The 27,335-nt window shown below is 40.7% G+C and overlaps 1 protein-coding gene across 2 annotated transcripts in view; it reads left to right on the top strand.

Moving 5' to 3' along the window:
* LOC120796195 (adhesion G protein-coupled receptor A3) overlaps positions 1-27,335 on the top strand; it is a 157,243-nt gene that overhangs the window by 23,497 nt on the left and 106,411 nt on the right. For both annotated transcript variants that reach the window (XM_040138689.1, XM_040138688.1), the window contains exons 3-8: positions 2,907-2,978; positions 4,720-4,791; positions 4,963-5,034; positions 5,494-5,657; positions 11,643-11,856; positions 24,461-24,625. In XM_040138689.1, the coding sequence (XP_039994623.1) occupies positions 2,907-2,978; positions 4,720-4,791; positions 4,963-5,034; positions 5,494-5,657; positions 11,643-11,856; positions 24,461-24,625 (759 nt within the window). The remainder of the gene's footprint in view (positions 1-2,906; positions 2,979-4,719; positions 4,792-4,962; positions 5,035-5,493; positions 5,658-11,642; positions 11,857-24,460; positions 24,626-27,335) is intronic.

Here is a 27,335-nt window from a genome sequence, read left to right as displayed (position 1 = left end):
TGGGCCCCAAAGAAGATTGCACCTTGGAAAAATAAAGAAAAACTAAAAACTGTTCATGCGATAGGGTGGGAGACATTTTTAAATTTTTGTCTAGGGCCCCACACCAAACAACAGAAAATATTTCACTAAGTCAAATAGGATGCACTTCAGAGCTAGATTCCAATACAAACTTCACAATGTGATATATGCTTTGCAAATAATTCTTAGTTTGTTTTATCCTGTTTGGAGCACCAGATGTGTGGAGCTTACTGACAGAGGACATTGCATATCATGCCAGACAGTTAATGACAGAAAAGGATGCAGAAAAGGATGCTAAATTCACTTTCAAAGTTTCCGCTGATTGTTGAAACTTTTTGGCACTCAATCTGTGTATTATGTAGCAGACCCCACCCGTCTGGCACCTCAGCAGTTTATAACAGACAATCATAATTTAAAGTATTTATTTGCAGATGCTTGTTGGCTCAGGTCTGATGATTATAAAAGGTTGTTGTGTTGCCCACGATGCCATGGGTTGTTTTATATGGCTTCAAAAACTTACCTCATACAGGAAGCCAGTAAAACAAACAAGGATGCAATTGACACCGAAGGTAGTATTCTATGCATAATAGGACTACAATATATTCACAATTATTCTCTCAGTGAATAATATATGATATTTGAAATATGATAGCGACATATGTTAACATTTGGAAGGGATTCAGACATAATTCAAATCAATGTCATTTAAAACATTGAAAATTGCTTTTCAAAACTTATATTTGAAATATTTAATTTTTCATATTCCAATATAGATGTTCTGTTAATTTTCTCAGGTTGAGCATTAGGGAGCCTTCAAGGCCACTGGACCTCTTATAAAAGTGTCCCACATGGTTTTCTCTGCTGTTGGTTGTTTTATGTATATTATAGGATTGGATTTCGCATTTCCTCATACTCCTATAGTAGCACATTTCCTGTATGTAGGCTCCAGTGACCTCTGCCCCTTGGTAAGGCAGTCACTCGATAAGGTGGGAAGTTTTGAACATTCAGCAAGATTCAGAGACGGTAGATCAGTTAGCTGCAAGATGGTTTCTGGATAAAAGGAGGTGCTGCAGGCACAACGGATGACCTTTTGACCTCCACCCTCCACCCTCCACCCGGTCTTTTGTAACATATTGTGCATGATCAAAGACAACTTAGGATGTGAGCGGAGATGAGAGCTAGCCGCTGGCTGACCTGACTGGACCAGGAGGTTAGCCTGTCAGAAAGGCAACTTCCTAAGGGGTGCTACACCTTGCTGTGTGACTGACAAATCCTGGAGGATGTCTACAGAAAGTCTCATTAGTAAATCTGATTGTGAAAAGTCAGCAGATATAGAAATCATTTGTTCAGCTGCACGCTGAGGTGTTGAGGTCAAACCAAGCACACGGATTCATTCAAATACCAGATTAAGATACATCTTTTCAAAAAGAAAAAAAAAGCAAAATAAATACAGGAGGCACATGTCTTTTATGCATTTACTAACTTTTTTCGGAAGTCTGGCCACAACCTAGTCCAAGTTTTGTGTTGGGGAGTCCTAATGGTGCAGACAAAGTGTGTTTTAACTATGGACCAAACAATTTAGCACAAGACACAGATCATTAACTCTAGAAGTCCTTTTTGCTGCTGCTAATGATGGCATGCCTTCTGTATGTGTAACTAATGCTTTAGATCTATCAAATTAGATCAGTTACAGTAAAATAACCACAGCTGAGGCTTTTCATACAGAATATGTGCTGTAGTAGTAGTGATGTAGACATACTTCCAGTCTCTAGATGAAATATGCATTACTGTAGGGCTCCTATGCTGTAAATCTTTCATTCTGTACTGAATGTAGTACAGTGAGTTATTTTGCTTCTGCTCTGATTGAGTAAAAGGGAGCATTTTGCTACCAAACTGTCCCCCATGTCAAATAGAGGGAGTAGAACTCTCTTTACTTTATTTTCACTTTGGGACAATGGCTGTGGCTCTGATATTTCTATTGGTCTTGTTTTGTTTCTTTTGGCTGGCCCTGATTTGGCCTGTGTGACTGGTAATTTAAAAAAGTTTAGGGCTGAGGCGAGCTACATTGTTGCTCACATTTCGGAAAAAGGCACTACCTTTCTTCTCATTCTCATCACACTGGACGCAGTACAGAGTTAGAGGAAACCAGGGACACAATTTCAGGAAGTTTTCTTTGGCCTGCTGAGATTTCTCTGAGATCCATTTTTAGTAGCCTCAGAGGTTTTGGGGTAGGCGGTGGGGGCGCACAAGCAGTGCCTGGCTGAAACCGCAACATGTGTGTTTTTGCCTCTTGACTGGATGTGGTCTGGGTCTTAAGCATGCAGGAAATCGTTTGTGCTGCCCGGCTAACAGGTGCAAGTTGACTCACTTATAAATGGCCCCAGCATTTCCCTATTAGAATAATATATGAACAAAGGTTACATTTTAAATCAAAGTTTATTTAAGAATAGCATAAATACTTGAGTTGGCACTTGGAGTTCTCTTATTTCTCTCTGGTATTCCTTTGGTATTCTTTTTACTTTGGTATAGGGGTTATATTGCTCGAGGCTGTCCTTATGCAAGACTTAAATTTTCTTCATTCCCGTAGCTTGAAAAACGGAGTCCTTCCCTTTACTCCCAGCTGAGAGCAAACCGCTATTCTGTGGACTGCACTCTTGTCTGTGAGCAATATAAACATCCTCATGCACATTTTGAATGAATCACGTTTCCTTGGAAGCCACGGGTGTATGCGGTCAGTAAGCATGAGCTCATGAATTTCATCTCAAAACTAATGCTTAACCACCACTTAATGTTAGTGCAGAGAACCAATAGATAGTTAGATAGATAGATAAAATAGTGATTACCGACTGTCATCTCTGACTCTTTCTTTCTCTGTCTCTCTTCTCCAGGGACCTGAAGAATAATTTGATAAGCACAGTGGAGCCTGGGGCCTTCCGTGGTCTGCTGGCGCTTAGGAGACTGTAAGTACGACGAAGCCTTGTAATAGTCTTCTCATGGGGACAGGGGGACAAGTCCTCTGGCTTTAGAAACAACGAGAAGGAGTGTCATAACTGAGGAGTGAAGAGAGTAATGAAATGTTTATGTGACGCAAATGTACTGAAACTACTTATTTAGGCATTTCTGAACTTTCCTTATCCAGACAAAGCTAAGTCAGGCACTTTTTTTTTTTTTTTTTTTTACAGCTAGACACATTCAGAAGTGGGAGCTGCCTGGTGTGATTTGGGAGGGTTACATGTTTTGCCAGAGGGCACAACAGGAGAGCATTTGTCCTTCGCTTTCTCCAATCAGAATTTGGGGATTAGAACAACCAGGCTCCCGCTCTCTTCAAACTGAAGAGAAGGAAAATGGTGGCATTATACAGTTATTCACATAAGCGTAGCAGATCATCATTCTTGAGTCTGTTACTTTAGACGTAACCATTAGGTGACACGACTGTGCTAAATATTATCTAAGAGTGGCACAAGTGGAAAGAGCCATAAAGTCTGCAGACCGACGCAGATTTCAGTTACACAGCTAAGTGTACCTACAGTTTCCTACCTTTAACCACCACGGGGAGATTCTTGATGGACCGCTACCCCCTTCAAGATAAGGATCATGGGACCAGGCTAGCAGTACTGCTGGCGACCTAATCTGCCAGCATGCTGACTCACCACTATTGGCTGACTGTGGATTTGACAATGTTTTATGAGTTTTTATCAAAAAATGTTAAAGCTGACACATTTCAATAGGTACTGCTGGTAAAAAAAAAAAAAAAAACACGTTCGTTGTCTATTTATTACAACAAGACTGAGCTTGCTTTTTTTTTTCCTCAGCGAATAATACAACTGTAATACAGAAACTGAAACACTGAATAACCTTTATTTATCCTTAATTGTGGTTGTCACAATCACAATCATATCTAAGAGGGAGGTTGTGCTTTCGTGCTTATAAGTGCTATTTTTTTCTCTCAAAAGTTAAATATTATAGCGTAATGTTTTTTAATGTGCCCACTTGGTCCTTCAAAGTTACATAAAACGCTTTTCCCTTTGTTTTTAGTGACCTCTTCTACTCGAGTAATTTTGTCAACGATTACTCTCATCCTGGCTTTCTACATATAGGCTGCAGAGTGAGTGACATGATTGCAGCCTGATAGTTAGTGGGATCGGGGCTGGCAGGGATGCAAGCCGTGAGTTAGCCAAGCTGATTCGGGGCGCGTGTGCGCCAGGCTCGGGGAGCAGCAGAGTGCTAATTTAAGTGCTCCCCAACTGGTGATTACTCGAGTGCTCTGCTTATTTTCCCACAGCTGCTCCAGCGAAGCAGCTCTTTAATTACAGAGTGCGAGGGCACGGAGCCACGGACGCGACAGGGCTCAGCCACTTGCATACGGAAGCCCACTGTATTTTCACATGTGTGTGTGTATAGGGGGGTGTGTGCCAGCATTGGTTATGTGAGGAGTAAAAGGTTACAAAAGGTCAGGACAGATATTCCAGGACGTTGACTAGATGAATGAACATGGCACTGGTTTACTAACACAGCTTCCACAGCTGTTTAGTAGGTTCCCTGTATTTTAAGAAGGCAAGCATGCCTGAAAACAGATACATATTTTTGCAGATGATTCCTATTTTGTCCTTTCTCTTGTTCTGACTACAATATCAGTAAAATTAATGTTTACTACATGAACTGCTGGGTGTTCTTCTCTCTTTGTCTTTTTTGTCATTATAGGGACCTATCCAACAACAGGATTGGCTGTCTTTCCCCTGAAATGTTTCTCGATCTGGGCAGCCTCTCAAAATTGTGAGTAATCCCTACATTCAAAACATGAATTGCACTGCTTTATACTTAATTTGCACTGTATATGGCTTTAGTAATGTATAACAAAATACAGTAATTTGATTTATTGCTTGCGAAGCGTGGTGTCTTTCTGAATGAATGTCTGTGTTTGTGTTTTCTTTTTTCCACAAACAGGAATTTATCTGGGAACATCTTCTCCACTCTGACCGTGGGACTTTTTGCACACCTTGTGGCTCTTAGAGTGCTGTAAGTCAGACACATAGCCTGTACGTACAAGTGCACAAAATGGATTCAGTTATCTAAGTTGTGGTTACCGAAAAATATAATGAAACCCCAGCTGTTGTTGTTCAGTGTCCACTGTCAAGGAGTTGCAGATAGTTCACTGCAGATAGTTTCTTATTATAGCAGGAAAAGCACAGGTGTAACTAATGACATTACCGGGGGCTCTGTTCCACGTAGGTGAGCCAGTAAGCCTTGCCAGTGAGTCAGCATGCACAGTGCCTGCACCCTGGGACTGGCACACACAAATGGAATGAAACCATCATTAATTTCATCAATCACACCTGCATTTTCCTGTTGTGACATGTCGAAACGGCTGCCGTGACAAACATGTACTGAATGAATGAAATCAATGGATGTCCGCTCAAATCCAGGGGCATGAACACAAACGCTCAGTTTCTAATTGTACGTTGGTATTCCCATCAGGCACTTCCACACTGAGACTTTATTCTGTGACTGTCAGCTGAAGTGGCTGCTCATCTGGGCTCGAAGCAACTCTGTGAGGATTGGGAACGACACGGTGTGTGTGTTCCCCACCCACCTCCACGGACTGGAGTTTCGCAACCTACGTGAGCAGCAACTCAGATGTGGTAAGGACTTACACTAACGGTGTGAGGTATTTATTCGCCTTTAAAGTATAGTAAGCGTAAGGAAAAACAAGGGAGTTAAATGTAAAGAAAAGGAAAACAACATTACCTTAAAAGCATTTTCTTTGGAAGTGTAAAAAATGAATGGACAAATCTTTCAACATTTGACATTTTGTTTTATTAATTAAAAATAAGAAATATTACCCACGTTGTTTAGTAACATTCTCACTTATTACATATCTAATTTTTTCCTGCGTCAGACTGCATTTGTAGCATCAGAAATGATACCTCACCAACAGTCCTTGAATAACGCTCTACATAATTAGCACTTGTTAATTAGTTAATCCATTGAGTCCACCTGGCGTCCCAGGTGTAAACTAGTCCTTGAGTATAAGGCCAGAATGAAAGCCAGCAGGTCTCTGAGTTCTGAAATTGACTGTCTTACAGACTTTGTAAGATAGGAAGTGTCTGAAAAGTTTGCTTTCCTTGAGGGGGACCTGTTCTCACAAAGGTGATTTTTATAGGCAAAACAATGGCAGAATATAACACATCATAATTGGTTTTTGTTTCCTTTTTCATTCATTTCATTCAAGAGAGGCTTCAGAGGCATCTCAATGTGTTTGATTTGAAGGTAAGCAGGTTGCAATTGTCAGTTTTGAAGGAAAAATAAAATACTGTAAAAAATTACAAATCCTGTAGGGAGTTTTGAATAGTGTAACTATTAATGAAGTGACGCCCTTTGTGAGAGCACCAGGGCCACGTGGTTCTGCTGGGTGTTTATTTAGTTTTTGGAAAAAAATGTGTCAATTAACTACAAGCTTTGACTTTGTTTCCATGAAATTTCAGGATTTTCCTATGATAACAGAAAATCACTATAAATATCAGTCAACATGTTTGAAATGCATGAATGCTTGAAACAAAACGATAGACTTGTTTTATATCATTAAACCTCCAACCAATAAATCCTAGATTTTTCCATTTTAGTTTGAGAACATTTTAAAAGCAAAGAAGTAATTGTTTCAGAACTTAGGGCCAGATTGAATGGTTTCCTACAATGGAGAGAAATCTATAAGATAAGGGATATCTTTACACTTCAAGAATGCCTCCTGGGAAGTCTCATTAGCAAGAAACACTGTAATTTCACTAACATTACATTTTCGAGTGGTAAGCACAATGAGGACATGATTAAGTAGATCTATACTGATAATAGGTTTCCCTCTCCACTGTTATCTCTCTACCTGCTGTGAACTGTTTGACAAGCCTAATATACGTAAGGCAATGATTTAGCGCACAATTGCCAGCGAGAACACCCCGGGAAAACTCTGTCTCAAAACGCAGTCTTTGTGTGATCTTTGCCCTGTTACGTACCACCTGTGTCAGGAGCAGCAGTTGCCTTAAAAACCAGAGGGAGGAACTTGTGCTGCAGGAGATGCTAGTACAAATCCCCAGATCAGAAGTGGAAATCTGTGCAGGGAAAATAGATTAGCTTTGCTCTCGCCTGCCTCTCAATGTGCTGCCATAGTGCTTTCAGTAAAGCATATAACACTCAAGCTGGTAGTGGTTCTTCGTAAGTTGCTTAGTGGCCAGTGGTAGAAGACTATAGTTGAACTGGGCAGCTGCCAGGTGTGAAAATGTCTGAATATGCAGCAAGCGGTTGGTGGAAAAAATCAGGTGTGCTCAGCAAAAACTTCCCTATAATTATAGTTTTGGAAAGTAGGGGGGGGGGTCCTCCTTCATAGAAAAATTACACAGTGTGGTGTTTGTTTGGCCTTACCTACACCAGAGAAGCAGAAAAGGCGAGCTACATATACTGTATATATACTGTATGTCTTGTTCTAAGAGGCTGACAAATGAAAATTTGTTTTAATATTTACATTATTTGCAAAACGGAGACTTTTAGCTACAGCAAAGAGACATCTGAGAGTATTTGCTTTCTCTTCTTCTGATAGACTGGCTACAGACAGACAGTCTCCCCCTGCCTCCCCCTGATCTCCCTTCCGCTTCTCTATCTTCATGATCTGTGCTGCGGTCCACGGGGGAATTGTCATTCTCACATGTGATAGAATCATTCTCCCTTTCTCTCCTTACATCTAATTCACGCAGGGGATATTGCTCTGGAATGATTGTAGGTGTGAAGTGAGGGGACATTATATGACGATTCTCTGTATGCATGGTGTTGAACCGCTTGCAGAAGACTAATGAGGAGATATGTGTCCCAGGCTGCAGCTTGTACATGTTCTCCACCCCTGAGGTTTGTGTGTTTGAATACACAGACAATGCTGTCCAGAGACGTCTGCACCACAGAGAGTCTGGAGATGTTCTATGTAATCCTAATTGTATGTGTTTTTCATTTACACGGAACAATCCAAAGCAATTACAGGGTAATTCTGTGCAGTCCACGGACAAAGAGCCATGAGTGGAATCCAGTGGCAGGACGAGGAGCGCTCTCCTTTCAGGCCTTAAAGCAGCCATTATGGGATTACAATGATAACGTTCTGGGCTTCCTGCTCTTGCCATGCTTGGATCCATCCGCCTTTCCGCAGCACAACCCCATCTTACAATACTTTTCTTCATTCACTTGGCAACAAGCAATTTTCAATTGGATACAGTGTGGTGCTCTAACAACCATATTTTTAAATGTTATTTGATGGTTGTTATTTTCACATGGCTATCTTGTACACTGGCCAGGACCTCGTTAAGGCTGTGTGGATGGGATGGTGCTCAGACCCTGATGCTAACTTCTTGTTATCAAGAAAAATGACAGGATGGGATGAAAATATCCCTCTTCCATACTCAACTACCACTGGAAATATTAATATTTTCCACTGAGCTTTTCCCCCATTGTTATTATGAAGATATGTGATGGAAGATGCATCTGTTTTTTCCTCCAGCGGCTCCAGCTCGATGGGTAGCAGATGTCTGCACCATACATTCAAGCAACGAGCCCTTGTCCCTCCGCTGATAAAGGTCGGTTACTGCCGGCAAATGAGGGGGAATGGAGGGGCGCATACAGCTTCCTGCCAGGATCAGGTGCTTCCTGTGTTGAGGTCAGGGGAGGCGTCTGTTTTACTCATCTAGACACAGCCCTCTGGTTCTATACCACTGGTGGGATGAGAGCCACAGCACATACATAAAGTGATGAGTTCACATGGTTCTTTAAACACTGCGCGACAAGCCTCCCCTTTATATCAGTATTTATTGCATGATGACACAGCAGTGCAACTGCCCTTTATGGGCATCATGTCATTGAATTAAATGTCACGTGCAGGCCCGTGTCTTTTATCCCATGGTGTGCCTCCTAATGATTTAATGATATAAAAATATCACCAAATATAATTCAGCATAGTCTGTTGTTTTAGTCTTTTGAAGTTCAGTCACACACCTCTTTTAAATCATTATCCCTTTTGAGAAAGGGATAATGAAGGGACTGTAGAAAAATATACGGGGGAGACTCAGGCTGAGAACGAGATTATCTACTTGGTTTTTTTTTTTTTTTATGAAATTTTTGGTATTGATCAAAGTCAGAATTGAAAAGTTAAACCTTGACAGTGTGTGGATAAAGAAGGAGAAGCGGAAATAAACCTTATAGCAGCGTATTCAGCCATGCCACATATGTTTACAAAAAAGGTTATTTATTTTTAAAAGAATTCACAATCGTGATAGTTACTATAATAACTTTGTACCACAAACGGGTCTTTTGAAAAAAAAAAAAAATTTAATTTTAAAATTCAATAATTCATCATTTAAAGTCAGAATAAGTAAGTGTATTAAGTTCTATTTCTTATGATTTCAGACAAACATTAAAAATGATCCCCTGCTGAAAAAATGCTGACAATGACATTGTCTTTTTTTGTAGACACATTTTTGATGATCGATGGCAGTTAATGCTAAACATGATAACACAGTGCCTTCACTGTGCCTGCTTCACAAGAAAAGCCACCCTGAATATGTTAAATGGGAAGCAGCAGCTGTTGGAGGTTCCATTTGAGTCAGCAATAACTTAACATAACTCTGATATGGTGTGAAGAGAGCAAACGGTAAACAGTCAGGCCGTTATCAGTGAGATAAAAATTGTGTTGCATGCATCTCTTTCCTGTAAATCCTTTACGTTTGTGAAGGTTGTCTGAATCCAACATGATAATAATCTGTCTCTGCCAGTAAAAAAAATGTCGTAAATAGTATCAGACTAGACTTCGGTTTCATGACAATTTTTAAGGATTTTAAGGAACTTCTTATTTGAATGAATGCAATGTAAGGCTGTAATTATTGCGGTGACAAACTCCAGGGTCCATTTAAAAAGACTCCTTGTACTGCTAATAGCTGTATCCTAACAGGATCCTGTAAATCAGGGTGTATCAACCGTTTGCTCCACAGACTGAGCCACGCTGCTAATGAACTCTCATACTCTCACACACACACACACACATAGACATACTGTACATATCATCCTGCCTCTTTCCCTGCCTCCATCTCTCTTCCACTCTTTCTCCTAGATACACACACACACACACACAACCAGTAACTGCATTTTGCTCTGGTAGTGTCCAGTGGGCGAAGGCAAGCAGCCACTCTCTGATCCTTGGCTCAAAGCGTTGTTTCAACAGTATCAGCGTCAGCCAAGTCAACAGTCAATGGCCCCCATGCTGTTGCTGCTGTGTGTGTCACCCGCGGGAGATAACAAAGCGTCAGCTGCTGTTGCTGAGGACTCACAGAGTCTTAACACTGTAACAGGGTCAGTGCCAGTGATTACACAGAGATGTCATCATGGAAGATTCAGTGTTAGTGACAGATTTTTAATATTACTCTGGAAAGCATGGCGCTTTTCTGATTATGCACCTATAATTATGAATTACTTGTGTAGAAAATTGATGTCAAAGCCCTTCAAGTTTTAATAGCTGTGATTGCTTACTGGGTTCTGTATTACCATAAACAGTCATGCGAGCTATTTCCATGGAAATGTTAAGTTGTGGGCTGTAGACATTCAAATCACCCAACATGGATCTTTCAGTATTTTTTTTTTTTTTTTCAAACCAATGCATGAAGCAATAAAAGACTTTATGACCCTTGTAAGGAATTGCCTGTCAGACGGCAGCAACATCCACAATTGATTGGAATGCAAGTGGAGACAAACCGCTTGCTTATGCTGCTCGTTGGAGCGTGTCCAAGCAAATGTCTGACCTTCTATGAACAAACATGCTCCAAAGGTGGTACAGTGAGCTGGCAAGGTGCGGGGTTAATCTCGGATCCAAAAAAAACCCCATGGCCAGTCGGTGCTCACCAAAACCAGCATCACCGATACAACTCCATGGGTTCATCGTGATTAGAGACGTTGAATAGGGTTTTTCACAAAACAATCAAACCCCCTCCCATATTCTGGCACTGGACTAAACACTCTCCCCTGTGTTCTAATCTTATCCTTACCGTCGGCGTATTCCCTGGCAAAAAGGCTTGAGGACTTCAGCAGCTGCTAGGTGAGTAATCCTATCACTGGTGTTGCGGCAGACCTCCATTGTGAACATGTAAGGAGTCAAGGAGAGTCCAGGGGAGCGCTCAAGGCTGCTCTCCTTTATCAGCCACTGTTCATCTCGCTCAGCAACAGCAACAACATGTGGGAATGACGAGGGAGGAGTGTGACCTTGGCAGAATTTATGTATGCGTTTGTGTGTGTTGACAGTATTTCGGGGGCATGCAAGCGTGTGTGTGCGCATAAGTGCATTGGATAAGAATGTGTGTGTTTGCGGTGGTGTGTGCAGGCTTGATATGAGTCTGATTTAATTACAGTTCATGCATGTAATGCTGTTTGTAGATGTTAGCACCACTGGCAAAATCATACAGAACACCCATCCTGTAAAATTCTCCACTCTTTCTTTTTCTCTCAAAGATGGAAGAATGACCTTGCCACGCTTCCTTGACCTTCCCGCCTCAGGAAAGGGGGAAGGGAAGGTTTACAAGCTGACCTTCCTGTTTTATCCTCTCCTCATTTTCCAGATGGACCTCTGGAGATGCCTCTCTTCCAGCTCATCCCCTCTCAGAGACAACTGGTTTTTCGTGGAGACCGGCTCCCCCTGCAGTGCACCGCCTCCTACGTGGAACCGTCGGTGGAGCTGCGGTGGCGTCACAACGGCCACATTGTGACCACGCAGGAAGACCGGGGCGTCTATGTGGAGGAAACCCTGCTTCACGACTGCTGCCTGCTGACCAGGTACACACAGAGGAGAGAGGAGGAGAGAGGGAGATGAGGGAAGGGGAGGATGGATGGGCTGAATGTGAGCTGGCAGCTGATTGGCTGTTGACTGGCCTGTACATATATATATACACACTCCAAAGGATGTTTGTAAGTCAAGTCGAAATACACAAGCACATAAGCAGCTCCATAAACACTCATCATGTTACAAAGAAAAACAAACACACGTGCAGCTGCAAACTATATAGAATACACACACATGGGCCATGTATGTTCATTCATTCAGCACAGATGTTCACTGGGGTCACAGACACAGATGTAACATACTCACAGACACACAGAGCTGCACCCCTCTCTCTGTCCCTTGCTCACCCATAGGAGCTGTGATTTACCTTTTGTTATTGGTGCCCTTGATAAGGATCTGAAAGGACAGGACAGAATTGGCTTGGCAGCGTGCCAACACCTCAGAGCAATCTGAGGCGCGTCTCTAGAGGTTGGCCGTCCAGCCGCTCCCTCAGCGCCGGCAGAGCGCGGGCTAATCACACGCTAAGAGGAACAGATGCTGAATCATAATTGTGGTGATAAAGTAGACCGGCAACGCTTTTGCACATTTTTTTTTGATAGAAGACGTGGCCGCAAGCCTCCATCCTCTTCCCGTCTTTGTTTTCTTGGTGGTCTGGGGCGCGTATGGGTGTGTGTATCTGTGTGTGTGTGTGTGTGTGTGTGCTATAGTAAATGCATTGGACGTAATGTAACAGGCAACAGGGCTCAGATGCAGGAACACATTGCTGTTGATTAGTTTAACTGCTGCCTGTTCTGACTCGGCCTCTCTAACATAAATATTGATGGAGTGCTGACAGAAATATGTTCCCCTGTGTCAACAGGACCTCGACGCCTCTTGTTGTGTGGTTTATTTGGCAACAAGAATGCCAGCTCCATTTCTGGGAAGGTATACCACTCCCCTGACAAACGCCACAAACAGTCAATATTTTTTCTTTTCATTGTGTACCAGCTCACTGTTTGACATTCTCAGTGATCCTTGTAGTGAATGCATGGCCTTGAATAATTGGATTGCGGGGTAGAAAGAGATCGTTTAGTGCCATCTCACTGTCTTTGTGTCACAGTAGTGATGTTTCTTGGCACAATTTATTTTTATTGAGGTATTGAACAATGGGGGTCGATACAATCCTTTGTCCCTCACTTCTCATTACCTACCATTATCAACAGTGGTGGAGACTGAAATACTATATTTAAGTACAATTTTGGGGTACGTTTACCTTTTAAGGTAAACGAGTATTTTGACTTTTCGCTACTTTGTACTTCTATCTTACTACTTTTCAAAGAGGTTTTGTACTGTTTAACACACTCATACCTTATTTGACAGCAATATTTACAAATGGCTTGGCAGATTAAGATTTGACATACCAACCATAATCACCTTTAAGAAATACGATGCACGTGATGATGCACAGATTCAACTACCAGAAAGCATATAAAGTAGTGAAAAAAAATAGCTTCACCTCTAGCTTCAACAGTAAAATGCTGCCCACACATCAAAGCATGAGCAACAATACATAAATAATATAATATACATGTTTTCAATAATATAACACTGCAAGTACTGTTGTTGACCTTACCGTTTGTTAATAATACCTATGTGCTTTTACTGAAAGCTGCATTAATCAATATTTTTACATTAACAATGGATCAAAGGACTGTGCAGTGTGAAAAGGGTCTAACCAAGAGAGAACTAACAACTGATTCTGTAGTTCCCCTCAGCTCACTATAAAGCACTGTAGCTTCTTTAAAATAATTGTTTTGGTTTTCTGGCCCGAAACCTGACTGTTTTGAGTCACTCTCACCGCTCAGATCGGCGTTGTTTCTGTACAGTACGCTACCTGCCCAGAAAAAAAAAAAGCAAATTGAGGAGAATTGAGCATTTAGCAGCTAAAGAGCCAGAAATTTGCCTCAGGAGCTGGAGGAAACCAAAAGAGAGCGAAAAGAAGAGTGAATATTAGACTCACATTCATCATGTTGACAAACAGCTCTGAATGAAGGATAATGTTGCACCATGTGTTATAGATGTGTAAATAAGCCACAGCACATTTGCTGTGTCCACTTTATAAGGTAATAAAATGTGAACGTTGTCTGTACAGCTTGTTGCGCTGCCCCCAAGCTGCTGAAAAATAAATTAATCTAGGTTGAAGTAACATTTTAAATGCAAGACTTATTTGTATTGCAGCATTTTCATACTGTGTCACTGATGCATCCATTTTTGTAGCTGTGTCAGACGAAATTTCTAACTTTGGCACCTTAGTGGTACCAATTAAAAAGCCACTGTGGCAAAAACGGCAGGGGATAATTGATGAATGAGGTGAAATCAAAACAAACACCTTCAATGGGACTTTGTAACTTTTCAGAAAAACAAAAATATATTGTTTGTCGTGTGAATCATTTAAATGATGCGATAATCACACAAAGATTCTACACATAGTAAGTTTAAGTAAAGAGTCTGAGTACAACTCTCCCCACTGATACTCAGTAAAAATAAAACCAACTAATATGCAACAGTAGAGAGAAGTGCTGACCCCCATCGCTCCCCCTGCTCAAGAATGAGTCCTCCAGAATTTTGAGTCCACTTTTCCAGCTCAGCGTCCCAATGGAACATGATGAATTTCTTGTCACTCCTATTCTGATTAAGGCCCCCACTTGCAATTACCCACTGCTCTCCTCTTGTATACACAAATAATGCAATTTTCTCCCCCAAGTGGAACAGTTCGGGTCATGTTGCTCTTGGCACCTAAAAGCTCCCTCCTGTAGAAAACCTGAAATGAGGCAGACATCATTTCCATAGCTGATGACTGTATAACAGAGCTCGGTCCAACAAAAACAATCTGCTGCGCCTGGGCTGAACCTCACCCTTCACCCTGTGCTGTATCTTAAATTGCAGTGCTGAGAGACGTGTGGGACAAATTAGAGTCCTGTGACTTCACTGATCCAGCACTCGTTTAGTCAAAAAAAAGAAAAAGAAAAAAGAGTTCTGGCCTTTGACACGCCAGACGCCGTCAATGCTCATTTAGCCACAATGGGCAATATATTAGTCATTACAGCCCGTGTTGATGTCGTTCACCTTGGATAAATGTCTTCTCAGTTAGTCAGCCTCGCCCTGCATAACCCATCAGAGGAGAACCACTGAATACACAGGCGCATGGCTTAAAGCCCTCATCTGGATTTGTCGCACAGTGTTGCAGCAATGCAAGCGGAGATGCCAAAGCCTCAGTGAAATGACCTCTTTGAAGGTGAACCCAAAATGTTTTGCAGCTATTTTCTCAGCTATATTCTGCTTATCCTGCTTTAGGCTGTATCAGGCAAATGGCCAGTGTAGGCATTTGGATCATGACATGATCTTTTGCTTACTGTCACAGGCATAACACGAGATATGATTTTTGTTTTGTAATTTTTGTATTGTATGTCTTTGTATTTTTGTATTTTCCTCCTTCCTCCCACTTTTACATTTTTGCCGTGTAATTATAAGGTCTTGTTTGTTTGCGCAGGTGGGCCGATAACCTGATCCGTTTCCATTGCTCACAGTGAGCAGCAGCAAAAAAACAGGCCCCACGAGGCCCGATGGTTCTGCAATGTGGGCCAGACTCCTGCTGAGTAACGGTGTCAGGCGAAACTCCCAGTGTTAGCTATGCTAGCAGCAGCACTGGGACCAGCCTGTGATTCATGTTTCATTAATCAAACATTTTAGAGCCCTGTAGCTAGCTACAGCAGACACTTTGGATGTATCTTTCTTAATCCTCTCCATTTTTAATCAGGCTAATCTTGCACAAAATGAAGAACCTGGTTTGGAAATATTACTGAAGGCAAAGGGAAAAGGAAAATGTCTCTGGCTGCCTCTTCCTTCGTGTCTCTGGTGATGATCTCTCTAAAGCTCTCTTTTCTTTTTTCTCTCTCTCTCTGCTCTTGCTCACAAACATCAACTTTATTTTCCTTAAATTCAACCCACATATCCTTCCTCTTTTCTTGCATTCTACTGTTTTCTTTCAATCCCTGCCTCTGATACACTTTTTTCCTGTTTTTCCTAATTTTCTGCCTTGAATTTCGCAGGCTGTTCACAAGCTTTAGTGCAGCATCTGTTGCTAAGGAGACCACATTTGATTATGTCTACACATGTACAATTTTACCTCTGGGTTCATCGCTTTACTGCCTGCCAGTTCCAGTGAATAAAGAAAAATAAAAGCTCTTGGTTATATTGGATGAAGTTAAACAAGGATAAAGTGAAGTGTAAATTATTAAGTCTACATAATATACTGTGTAGAGTAATGGGTCGAGTGGGTAAAGATAAGGGGCTAGTTTGATATGGATGCTGCTACAATGGGAACAGTATATTCTATATATCAGAGAGAATTATGCACCATTTGTGTATGTCTGTGTATATATTCAGTATGCACCTGTGCCTGCATGTATGTTTACATGCAGAATGTATTCTCTTTGCATCTTAATATTCATGAAAACAGTCCTTGTCACAAGCTTTGATAAAACACAAATTGTCAAGCTATAATCAGCAAACTTGCGTGAAGTTGTTGGGTAGAGGAGAAAGATTGAAAGTTTACAGTCAAGTAAGCAACATTATGTAAACAAATATCAGCGTGCGAACATACTGAGTCCTTTGGTAGCTGCTTCACAATGGTGCAGTGTTACCGTGGATATAGGTCAGTGCTTTGTGTGTGACTTATGTGTGCCCCTGCCCCACTGCTTTTCACACACTGGAGCGATTTCTTCATACGTTTATAATGTGAGGAGGACCTTTTTTTGAAAAGTGGACTGGCTGCTGGATGGCTTCCTCTGCTCTCCTTGTTTTGTCTGGGTGCAGCAGGTCGCCGGGGACGTATGTGATTAGGCTGCAGGAGAATACGCCTTCAGTAGTGAAGATTCCCTTCGGGAGACAGAGGCAGAGGGAGAGGAGAGGTGGGCGGCTGGGTGTGTATGTGTTTTAGAGTGGGGCGGGGGTGGGGTATTTCCCAGCATTCAGCCAGTTGGCCCACGTTCAGCGATGATGTAACTGTCCCCTCTGCAGACTGTTCACGGTTAGACTGGACAAGTGCAGTGGCTCTGTCTCACACACTTGCATGCATGTAATCACACACTGTGTATGCATACAAACCGTCACCTCTACCTACATCAACTATCATCATAATTACCTAATCATCATCATCATCATTAATATTACCAGTGAGTGTGTACTGTAAAGTCTTTTTTCCAGAAATAATGTCAGTATCTTGAAAAAATGTAGAATTATGTGGACAGTTTATCAATATAAGGAAAATAACACTTCATTGACAAAAACTCAAATTGATCTGTTTTGTTTTATGTACTGTTGAGTGACTGTGATGTAGATGCATGAATAAACAATGCTAAGTGCAGGCATGCGGCACATGAAATTCAATTTCGAGCATAATATGCCCACTACAAACCCTTCTGATGATTCAAAAATAGTAGTTACCCACAACAACAATCATAGTTTGTTAAGTAAAATAAAATAAAAAAATAGATATATAACACTCCACACCAAGTGCAGACAGAAGGCAGGAAGATACAGAAACAGTTAACTTTGTCAAACTCAGCTCACATCTCGACAGATCATTAACGCAGACTGGGACAGTAGAAAATCCCTACAGAGAGTTGTATCTTTAGTGGTGCCAGGAACCAGCTTGAATGATGCTCTTTTGCTGGTTGCGGAACTTTTGCGTGGGTACTTTTTCGAAGCTTGGTAACAATGGCCGGCCAGTCCTCCACATGAAACGGCAAAATACATGGTTCGTTCGTGTGCTCTGGAAAGACACACACATTTCTGATCTGACGCTTCTACTGTCATGATGACATCATTTATCTGTGCCTTCCAAAAGAGCATAATTAAATCCATTTCATGATGTAACAGGACTATGGATAAAGTTTGGTTAGGTTTAGGAACAAAGACAACTTAAAGTGTCTACTTCGTTAAGGTCAAGGGAGCTTCATTCTCATATATCAATAATAAACACGTTTATAAAGTTAGTGAACGATTGTTGTCATGTTTTGTCGTCATGAATAACAGTCTCCTGTTGTTAAAGAGCCCATATTTTAACACTTAGTTATATCTGTACCATTTGTGAGTGTGTGTGTGTGTGTGTGTGTGTGTGTGTGTGTGTGTGTGTGTGTATTAAACACTTCTGTATTGGTGTTAACGGAAAAAAAAATAGTGATTTGATTTTCCATACAGCTACATGTATATGTAGCTCCCTCACTCTCGCTTGACCACTCACTCCGCTAGTTTACTGTTAGCTGTTACCCTGTACACTAAAGCTAAAACACTAGTGGTACCTGAAACTGTCAAGACTGCCCAAACGGCGAAGTCCTTGATCGTCAACAGAACTGCTAACAAAACCTTCTGTCCTTAACTTACACTTACCAACACAAGTTAGTTTACGCTGTCTTACCCTCCCACAGACAACTCAGCTGGCAGCTGCCAGTTGCAGAGTCAACGTAGAAACCGGATCAAATTCTCACTGGCTTGTAAAGCCGGGTGGGCGTCTTATTTTGGGGGAGCTAGAATGGCAGTAAATGGCTAAATTGCAGTAGTGAGCAGCATCATATTTTTACAGCGTTTATTTTACACAAAAACACAATCGAAACCCATTTTCACGATATGGGACCTTTTTAAAGTCTGTTTTGCTGACCCATCATGCTCTACAATAACATCACCTGACTTCCTCCTTTAGTCCTGTCATACTAATGTCACATAGTAATGTAATGAGGCATTTTTATCATGCAGCTAGCATACCAAAGCAAACTGAATATAAGTTACTTATATGCATATGACTTGAGCAATGGAAACTTGTGTTTCCAACGCGTGTAAGGTTGTTTTGGCAACTGGGGGTTGCTTTAGGACCGGACGAACTGGACATTATAGCAGAAACAAGGGAGTCAGAGAGGGTTTTATTTATCAAACATCCAGGTAATTTCTTGGTGGGTTTGTTGCTAGGTATAGCTCCATCTAGCCCCAGCCCTGTGCTGCCTGTGGTGAAAACACATTTCCACTAATCCTGTGCAAATTATTTTCCCCTTTTCTCAATCTAGTGGAATCTATAGAGGAAGGTCGTGAATGCCCATATCTCTCAAGTTCTGTATTGCAAAATCAATAAGCAAATTGGAAAATCTTGGCTTTCTATAGAGTAATTGTAACATGGAAAACTGGTATTTCCTGCCAATTACATTATCCTGTGCAAAATGTTTTATTAAAGAGAGTTTGAGGGGTATTCTATGAATTACTGTGTCCCCATGTAATACTAGTCCTGTGCAAATAGAGTCTGATAAGCATGACTAACAGATTTGGTCTTCCACTTCACCACCACAATATGTTATCTATATCGTCTGTTTGGATTAGGTTTTCAGACAGCATATGTCCTCGTTGTGGTTTGTTATATAACTGTAGAGAGAGGCTGATAGTTGGACTGAGCCCAGAGGGCTCCAATTTGAACCCATCCACACTTAATACTGAACTTGTGCCCTGTGGAAGAGGGAGGATGATGTTTTAAAGGGGGAGGTGGAGAAAGAGACCGAGAGAAAGACAGTAATAGATTGAAAGAGTGTGTGATATTGTGTGTGAGACAGAGTAAGCGTTTGAAGGAGAGGTAAAGGTTAGGGTTTCAGTTTAGAATCTCTCCATAAACTAAAGGTCTGATTTTTATTTGACATATAGATGTCATCACAGCCATGTTAGACAATAACTCATTCCTACAGTAAGATGAAGTGAAGCATGCCGGCACGCTTACAGTTTTGTAAAGATCTGTCTTAATCTACTTCAAAAAGCTCCTTTCCAAGCTATTAAATGACTGGTGCAAAAATAATCCTTCTAAACTGGCTAAAAATGCCCAGAAGTGCCTTTTTCGGACAACTGAAAATATACTTAAGCACACATAAAAATCCTCATATGTATTCATAGGCAGTCACACACAGAAACACACATTTGCTCTTTAGCCCAGAATGTCATCATCTCAGTCAAGCGTTCAAATCTGATTTAGGGCCTTTTAGAAAAGCAATCAGAAAAGAGAGCTTTAGTGGAACACAGAAGATGAAATCAGGACTTATTATATTCATTTTCATAACTCGCCCACGGAAAGTCATTGGAGCAAAGTCATGGGTCGGTTCGGTACAGGAAACGTTAACAGCATCCTCTGATTTCTGTTTCCCCTACAAAACAAACAGCAGTGGAGATGAATTCACACCAGAGCACAATGTGCTTTCATTTTAAAATGTTAAGGTACTGTGTCTTCTCATGTGGATTCAGAATATTTGAGCTAATTTAGTACTCCTCGTTCTTTATGAATGGTCTTCTTTACTTGCATTTGTTTGCATTAGTGTTCTGTATAATATAGTGAAGATATAACTCTCACTTTTAATCCATTTACTTATAATTCTGTTCCGGGGCGCATTCACACCCAAGCTTTTTGTTTCTGTTCAAACAAACTCTGGTGCAGTCAAACGACTAGACCGAGATTGCCTGAAAAGGAGGGCCTCTGACTAGTTCCACGCAAAATTTGGCGCAGTTTGTTTTTGGTGTGAATGCAATTCAGACCAACCACAACATTTTATAATAGTAGATATGTAATTACTTTTTGGAACTTCATTAAAGAATGAATAAGATATACCTTTGGTCTGAGATGTTAAATTTTTCAGGAACTCCCCCCAGTATAAAATAAATGGACCTAGTGGGATATCAATATTTATTTATTTTATTTTATTTTTATTTATCTTCTTTGATGCTCTGCAAGAAACCCTGTAGTACTGGACAATCCCGTGAAATATGAGAATATCGTTCCACACCTCCTCCAGCACAGAGCTATTGAGATGCCTTTATCAAGCACTCACGCTATTGCTGGGGTCCTAAATAACCTACTTTTCAACATCCAATTCAGTTCTCTCTAGGAATTACTATCAATGCCTTTATGGCAACCAGCACATAAATCTTGCCATATCTTGTCCTCAATAATTATATTCATCTCTAGTTTCCATTTTTCTGTTACATAAAAAGTGTCTTCTGCTAAGTCAATTAGTAACATTTTACATAAATGAAAGAGATGTAATTTGGTTGGTATGTGTTGCTCCAATATACTTATGAAATACTTCTTTTAATCATATTCCAGTCTATGTGACTTTTTACACAGTGCCTAATAGTGTCTCACTATTATCTGTAAAAGTCATTTGAGGGTAGAGCAAACTGGTGTTGTAGCTGGGAGGGGGACTTCAACTCCTGTCAATTAAGTAACTGGTAGATAACAATAGGATCTTCTTCTGTCCACCTTCTGAAACCAGTAATGATAATAATAATAATCTTTAGTTATAGAGCACTTTTCTATGCCCATGTTACAAAGGTCTTCACACAGAGCAGCAATATAAAACAAGCAGGTCATACAAGGAAACCGAGTTAAAACAAGCAGATCATAGAGACAATTACAGTAAGAAATAATACAGTGTCACCAGCAAAAAGGGCAATCAGTAAAAAATAATTATAAAATTAATCAAATCAATAAAATGAAAATAAATATAAAATAAAATAAAATAAATTCTTTAAGAATTAAGCATTCTGGACAGTCGGTAAGGATCTCAGGCTACGAACCGGTCGGTATGCAACTAAGAGGTCAGATATATAAGATGGAGCAAGGCCATGAAGAGTCAAGAGTAAGATCTTAAATTCAATTCTAAAACATACTAGGAGCCAGTGCAAGGAGGCTAAAACAGGCGTCATGTGGTCACTTCCCTTGGATCTTGTTACAAGTCTTGAGGCTGACTTCTGTACAGTCTGGAGCCTATTAATAGGTTTTTGGTTGAGGCAGGTGAAGAGGCTGTTGCAGTAATTGAGGCGTGAGGAGATAAAAGCAAGTAAAATAGTTTTTGTGTCTTTAAAAGATAAAACAGATCATACTTTGGAGATATTTCTTAGATGATAAAAACAAGACTGTGCAAATTTTATTGTGTGCTGCTCAAAACTTAAGTTGCTGTCAAACCAAAGGCTGAGATTCTTTGCAGGAGGCTTAATGTGTTCCATGAGGGAACCTGCAGATGTCAGGATTTGTTTAGCTACGTGCTGGGAACCAATTACAGAAACAATGTCTGTTTCGCTTGAGTTAAGTTGAAGAAAACTTTGTGCCATCCAGCTTCTGACATCACAAAGACAGTCACATATCGAACTCAGTCCTCCAGGATCAGTGGCTCTAACAGGCAGGTACATCTTTGTGTCATCGACATAGCAATGAAAGGAAATACCATGTCTGTTAATAATTGGTCCGAGGGGAGGCATGTGCAAGGAAAATGAAATTGGTCCCAAAACAGACCCCTGTGGGACACTATACTTAGCAGGAGCAAAAGATGACGTGTAGCCATTAATGGAGACACAGAACCTTCAATTTGACAGGTATGAAGAGAACCGTTCTAAGTCCGTGCTAGATATTCCTACCCAGTGCCTCAGTTTGTCTTACGGGATGCTGTGAGCGACGATATCAAATACAGTATCAAAGCATTATCCCACATAGCAGGGAGAAAGTCTATTATACTGGCAACGGACAGGGCCCTTGATAAAGAAATCTCACCTCCCAGTTTCTCCCTAACTTTTGCCCAGACACTCTGGGTATGTCTAATCTATTCACTCGTTACTTTTTGTTCTTGAAAGGTACAGTAGAGCTGGCAGAGATATCCAAGGCATTGAGCTTTTCTCTATCTGGACCCTTCCAGTCTCCTGATTGTTACTGATCCATGTCACCACAGCTGCCACAGAGTCAGGCTGCCAAGGAATGTAGATATGTGATTTTAAAATAAATTCAAATGCCAACTACTGTTGAATCCATCTGCTGATTGTGAACTGTAGAGGAAGCGATCTTAGAAGGGATGTGTATAAACTGTATATATATTTTTGCAAGACTGTTTAGTGACCATGACAACGCATATGCACACCACCAGTGATTTTTTTTTATTTTTATTAAAATTAATCAAAGTAAAGTGGAGTTAAAACAGAGATGTGTTGTGCTTGTGTCTTATTCTGTATATTTCTCATTAAAATGTTAGTTGTGGTAATATTATATTACACAATGACTCTTCCACTGCATTTTTCTACCTGTTCATTATTATTTTAACTAGGACTGTACCTAATATTTATTTTCATTATCAGTTAATATTAGTTACTTTATCGATTTGATTATTTTTCTATGAAATGTTACATAATACTGAAATATCCAAAGTGATATCTTCAAATAAAACAGAGCAAAGCAGCAAGTTTGAGAACTTGCGCAAATGTGAGGAGCTGAACATGAGGTAGGTCAGCATGACCTGCTGAACTGCCTCATGTAGTTTGGATGCTCCAGCTTCTTTCCACGCTCCAAACACGTGCAGGTAAGGTGAATTACAAACCTTGAATTCAAGGCCAGGAGGTGTGAATGTGTTTAGGTTTTTTGAGTCAGTCCTGTGATGGGTGCAGGTGTTCCCATGCCTTTCACAAAATGCATGCTGGGCTCAAGGATTAAAAAATCTGTGCTAGCAGGAATATTGAGGCCAAAAGGGGAGGAGGAGAGAGAGAAGCAGACAAAATGGAGGCATGAAATATTTCTGAATAAATATTTCCCTCACATCGTCTGAGAAACGTTTTCTGGGATTACAGCTTCTCCACATCAGAGCTGCTCAGCCACTAATCATCTTTACTCTGAGAGATTTTCGTTTTTTGTCCGGTCTGTCACTTATAGTTTTAATGTCAACTGTCACACATTTCCATTTGTGGAGCATTGTCCCATAAAATGCATTTAGAACTTTATACAGTGGTATGATGTGACTGTATTATGAACATTTGCGGCTTAATTAAATCACAAAAAAGGCATTCGGTTCTTGAGTACACACAAAGCAAAGTGTATATTTGACTACAACTGGATTGTATTTGGAAATTAAACAGTTGGCATTTCTCAAGAGGTAGTATCTCCATGGTGATAATGCCCGTTGCTTAGTAATCTCTGCCAACACTCCTCTTTTTCATAAGGAGTAAAATCCTGAAGATTAGTTGCCTCGGCAAATGGCCTGCGTTGGCTCTTCGTCACTGTTTCTCCATCCTTTGTTTAATAAGGCATTTTCCATTGAGATAAGAATCGCTGTGACAAAGTGGGAAAGATAAGCATGAGTAATGATCATCTTAAGTCACAGCCAACATTTTAAGCCACTATATACTCATACATGCATGAGGGTCTCTGGAATAAATTAGATTTTGTGAAGCAAACAATTGCACACCCATTTTTGCACTGCCATGAGGATCTTCCACTGACGACGGATTCTGTAAAATGTTGCCCTAACCTAAACCCTTTTGCTGTATGACTAACTTTAATCCTTTAGCATTATCTAAAAATAATCCAAATCATTTTAAAATCAAGTCCTAACACAAAAACTAATCCTAAAACTACTTTTAACCCTAAACCTAAGGCCAAATCCTAATCCAGCCCCTTGTACAAACCTTTTAAAGACGTACTATGCTCATAGGAAGAAGTTTTACAACACAAAATACACAGAAGGACGCTCACAGTTTCACGCCTCCGTTCTCCTCCACCAGCGAGGTCATCCTTTCCAACATCGACGTGGGCATCGCTGGCATCTGGGAGTGCCTGGTGACCAGTTCCCGTGGCAACACTTCTCAGCAAATGGAGATAGTTGTTCTGGAGACTTCAGCACCATACTGCCCCACTGACAGAGTCACCAACAACAAGGGGGATTTCCGGTGAGTCACCTCGCAGCGGTCACGCATTGTATGGCCACTCAACCATGTGTGGCAGAATAGCCTCACAACACTATCGGCTCTATCATGTTGGTACCTTTGGAATAAAAAGTGCTGACAGGAATAGTTTGGCATTTTGGGAAATTAGCTTTTTTGTTTTCTTGCTGGGAGTTAAATGAGAAGATGAATACCAGTTTCATGCCTGTACAGTAAGTATAAAGCTACCGCCAGCTTAATTTAGCACAAAGCCTGGAAACATGTTAAAGAAATTGCCTACCAGCACCTCTGAAGCTCACTAATTAGCACAATGTCTTGTTTGTTAACTCTGAACAAATAAGTGTAAAACTGGTTTTATGGTTGGTTTATGTGCGGGGAAGTCACTGCACTTGGCCAAAAAAATAGACACACAGGCACATAAAACCTCTGGAAAACCACTATGTGTAATTTTGACATGTCTGTTTTTGTATGGATTCAACAAATGAGATATAATGTGTTAATTAGTGAGCTTTTGAGGTGTTAGGCAGCTCTTGAGGCAGATTTTGTGACCTTTGGACAGAGCCAGGCTAGCTGTTTCCCTTTTTTTCTAGGCTTTTGTGCTAAGATAAGCTAACTGCCTCCTGGCGGTAGCTTCATATCTGTACAGATATGAGAGTGGTATCAGCCTTTCTATCTAACTCATGGAGAGAAAAAAAACAAGTGTATTTCCCAAAATGTTTTCTTTTATTGGGTAGAAAATAGCTAAGGTTATACAGTATAAATAACCCATAGCCTTGAATCTTGTGTACTTTGTGTACTTTTCGTTTACCAGTTAGTTCTGTGTAATTAGTGGTAACTGACTATAAACACTGCTTTTCAAAGCTGATACCAGCAAAATAAGGGAATAGTTTAATCTCACTATAATTTAATTCACCAGAAATATTCCCAATTACAGACTCTGCTATATAAAAATTAATACTGTGATGAGAGCGCTCACTCTCTGCTATTATCTCTCCATATACAGTGCCGTTGAGGTATATAAGCCTGGTTCTTGGCAGTGTCGCAGCAGACCCTGGTCTGCCTTGCATCAGGCTCATTAACCATCAAAGAGCAGAATTGACTACATATAGTAGGGCCTGGACAGTTAAGATATTTTAATAATAATTGGATATGTGATGTGAAAAGTCTTACAGAAATTACAGCTCTATGTAGTCCAGCTTTATAGCAAGACTATAAAAAAGGAGAGCACATTTTCTCATGACTGAGGCTTCACATAAAGAGAACAACAAAGACCCCACATCTCCTCGTCCTCCATCACTCCTCTTTTTTCCTTGTCCTCCACTCCTTGTGACCACCTTGAAACCTTGTAGTTGTGCACACACAGTCACTTCATCCACCTCTTCTCCCCCGTGGGTGTGCTGTTGTCGTGTAGACTCCTTTGTAGCTGCTGTACTTTACAGCCTACTTCCAGTGCAGCAAGCACAGCGGCTTTGTTTCTGCTGGAGCATTGGAGTAATGGGCTGGAAAATGAGCCCACTTTTCTGTTGGGGGCAAAATTAACGCCATTTATTACTAAGTAGCTGCTGCTGCTGCTGCTGCTGCAACAATGTGGAGTGGGGGGGGGGCAGGGTGTGGAGAAGGATGGCAGGTCTCTACCCTCGGAACTGAGTACCAGCCTCCTGAGTGCGTGCTCTTTTATTTTCATTTAGATGAAGTCAAAAGTGTTACCACATTAAGCATTAGTTCAGCTCACTTTCTACTGTAGGATTTTAATGTTGCCTTACGGAAAAAAACACAACACATAAGACACATGTTACTCCCCTGATTGTAGACAAATTGACAACTCTTTCCTAAGGCTAGAGAAGACAGAAAAAAGACCTTTAATCTACAACAGCACCAAAAAACCTGGAGTGATTTCATTACCAGGGAAATGGAAGCTAATGTAGTGGACTGTGAATGTTTGCCTGACTTTTTACACTCAAATGAGCTTTATTTTATTGAAACACTAACAGGCATTACCCATAAAATCTTTAAACTCACCCAGGCCAATAGTAAAGGTTGGTCAGTAGAGCAGCTTCAGGACTTGGTTCCTGATGACATTATTGAGAGAGTCTCATTTCTTGCTTCAGAGGAGACTTCACTGAACTTTGCATAGCCATACAAGCAACACTTGTAATTACTGTTTAAGGCAGAAAAAGGCGCATGTTTCTGCTTCAAATATACATCATTCTCTAATGTTTTCCATCTTCCATTTATGGTGCACATAAAAGGGGCACACATTTGGCTTTGTGTTGCACTTTCATGAAGCTGTGGGACTTGCCAGAGGCAGATTAAAAAGCAAATGGTCAACATCAAAACAGCAGCTGTCAAGGTTTCCTGACTCATAGGCCTTAGTGTTGGTCAAGCTCCACACATGATACATTTTAATTGTCTTTCACCTTCCATGCCCCCCCCCACCCGTAGCCATATCTAAAATAACTCTAATGACATCATCTGGGTTATTTTCTCAACCTTTAGAAATCTCCTACTACACATAATGAGAAAACTGATATTAATGTGTAAAATTGATGGAGTGCAAAAAAAACAATAACAGAAAAAGTTTTGTTTCATTGTGCAGAAAGCGGAAAGACAATAAAATTAATGAATAAAATTAGTAGATAAAGTTAATTAAGTCAGAAGTCATCAATAACACAACGCCTTGTTTCACAATCAAGTATCAGAATCTGGCAGTCTTCTG

This window comes from Xiphias gladius, chromosome 11 (assembly GCF_016859285.1).
Source record: "Xiphias gladius isolate SHS-SW01 ecotype Sanya breed wild chromosome 11, ASM1685928v1, whole genome shotgun sequence".
Taxonomy (NCBI): Eukaryota; Metazoa; Chordata; class Actinopteri; order Istiophoriformes; family Xiphiidae; genus Xiphias; species Xiphias gladius.
The sequence above is the reverse complement of the archived record's forward strand: the minus strand, read 5'-3'. Positions and strand labels throughout refer to the sequence as shown.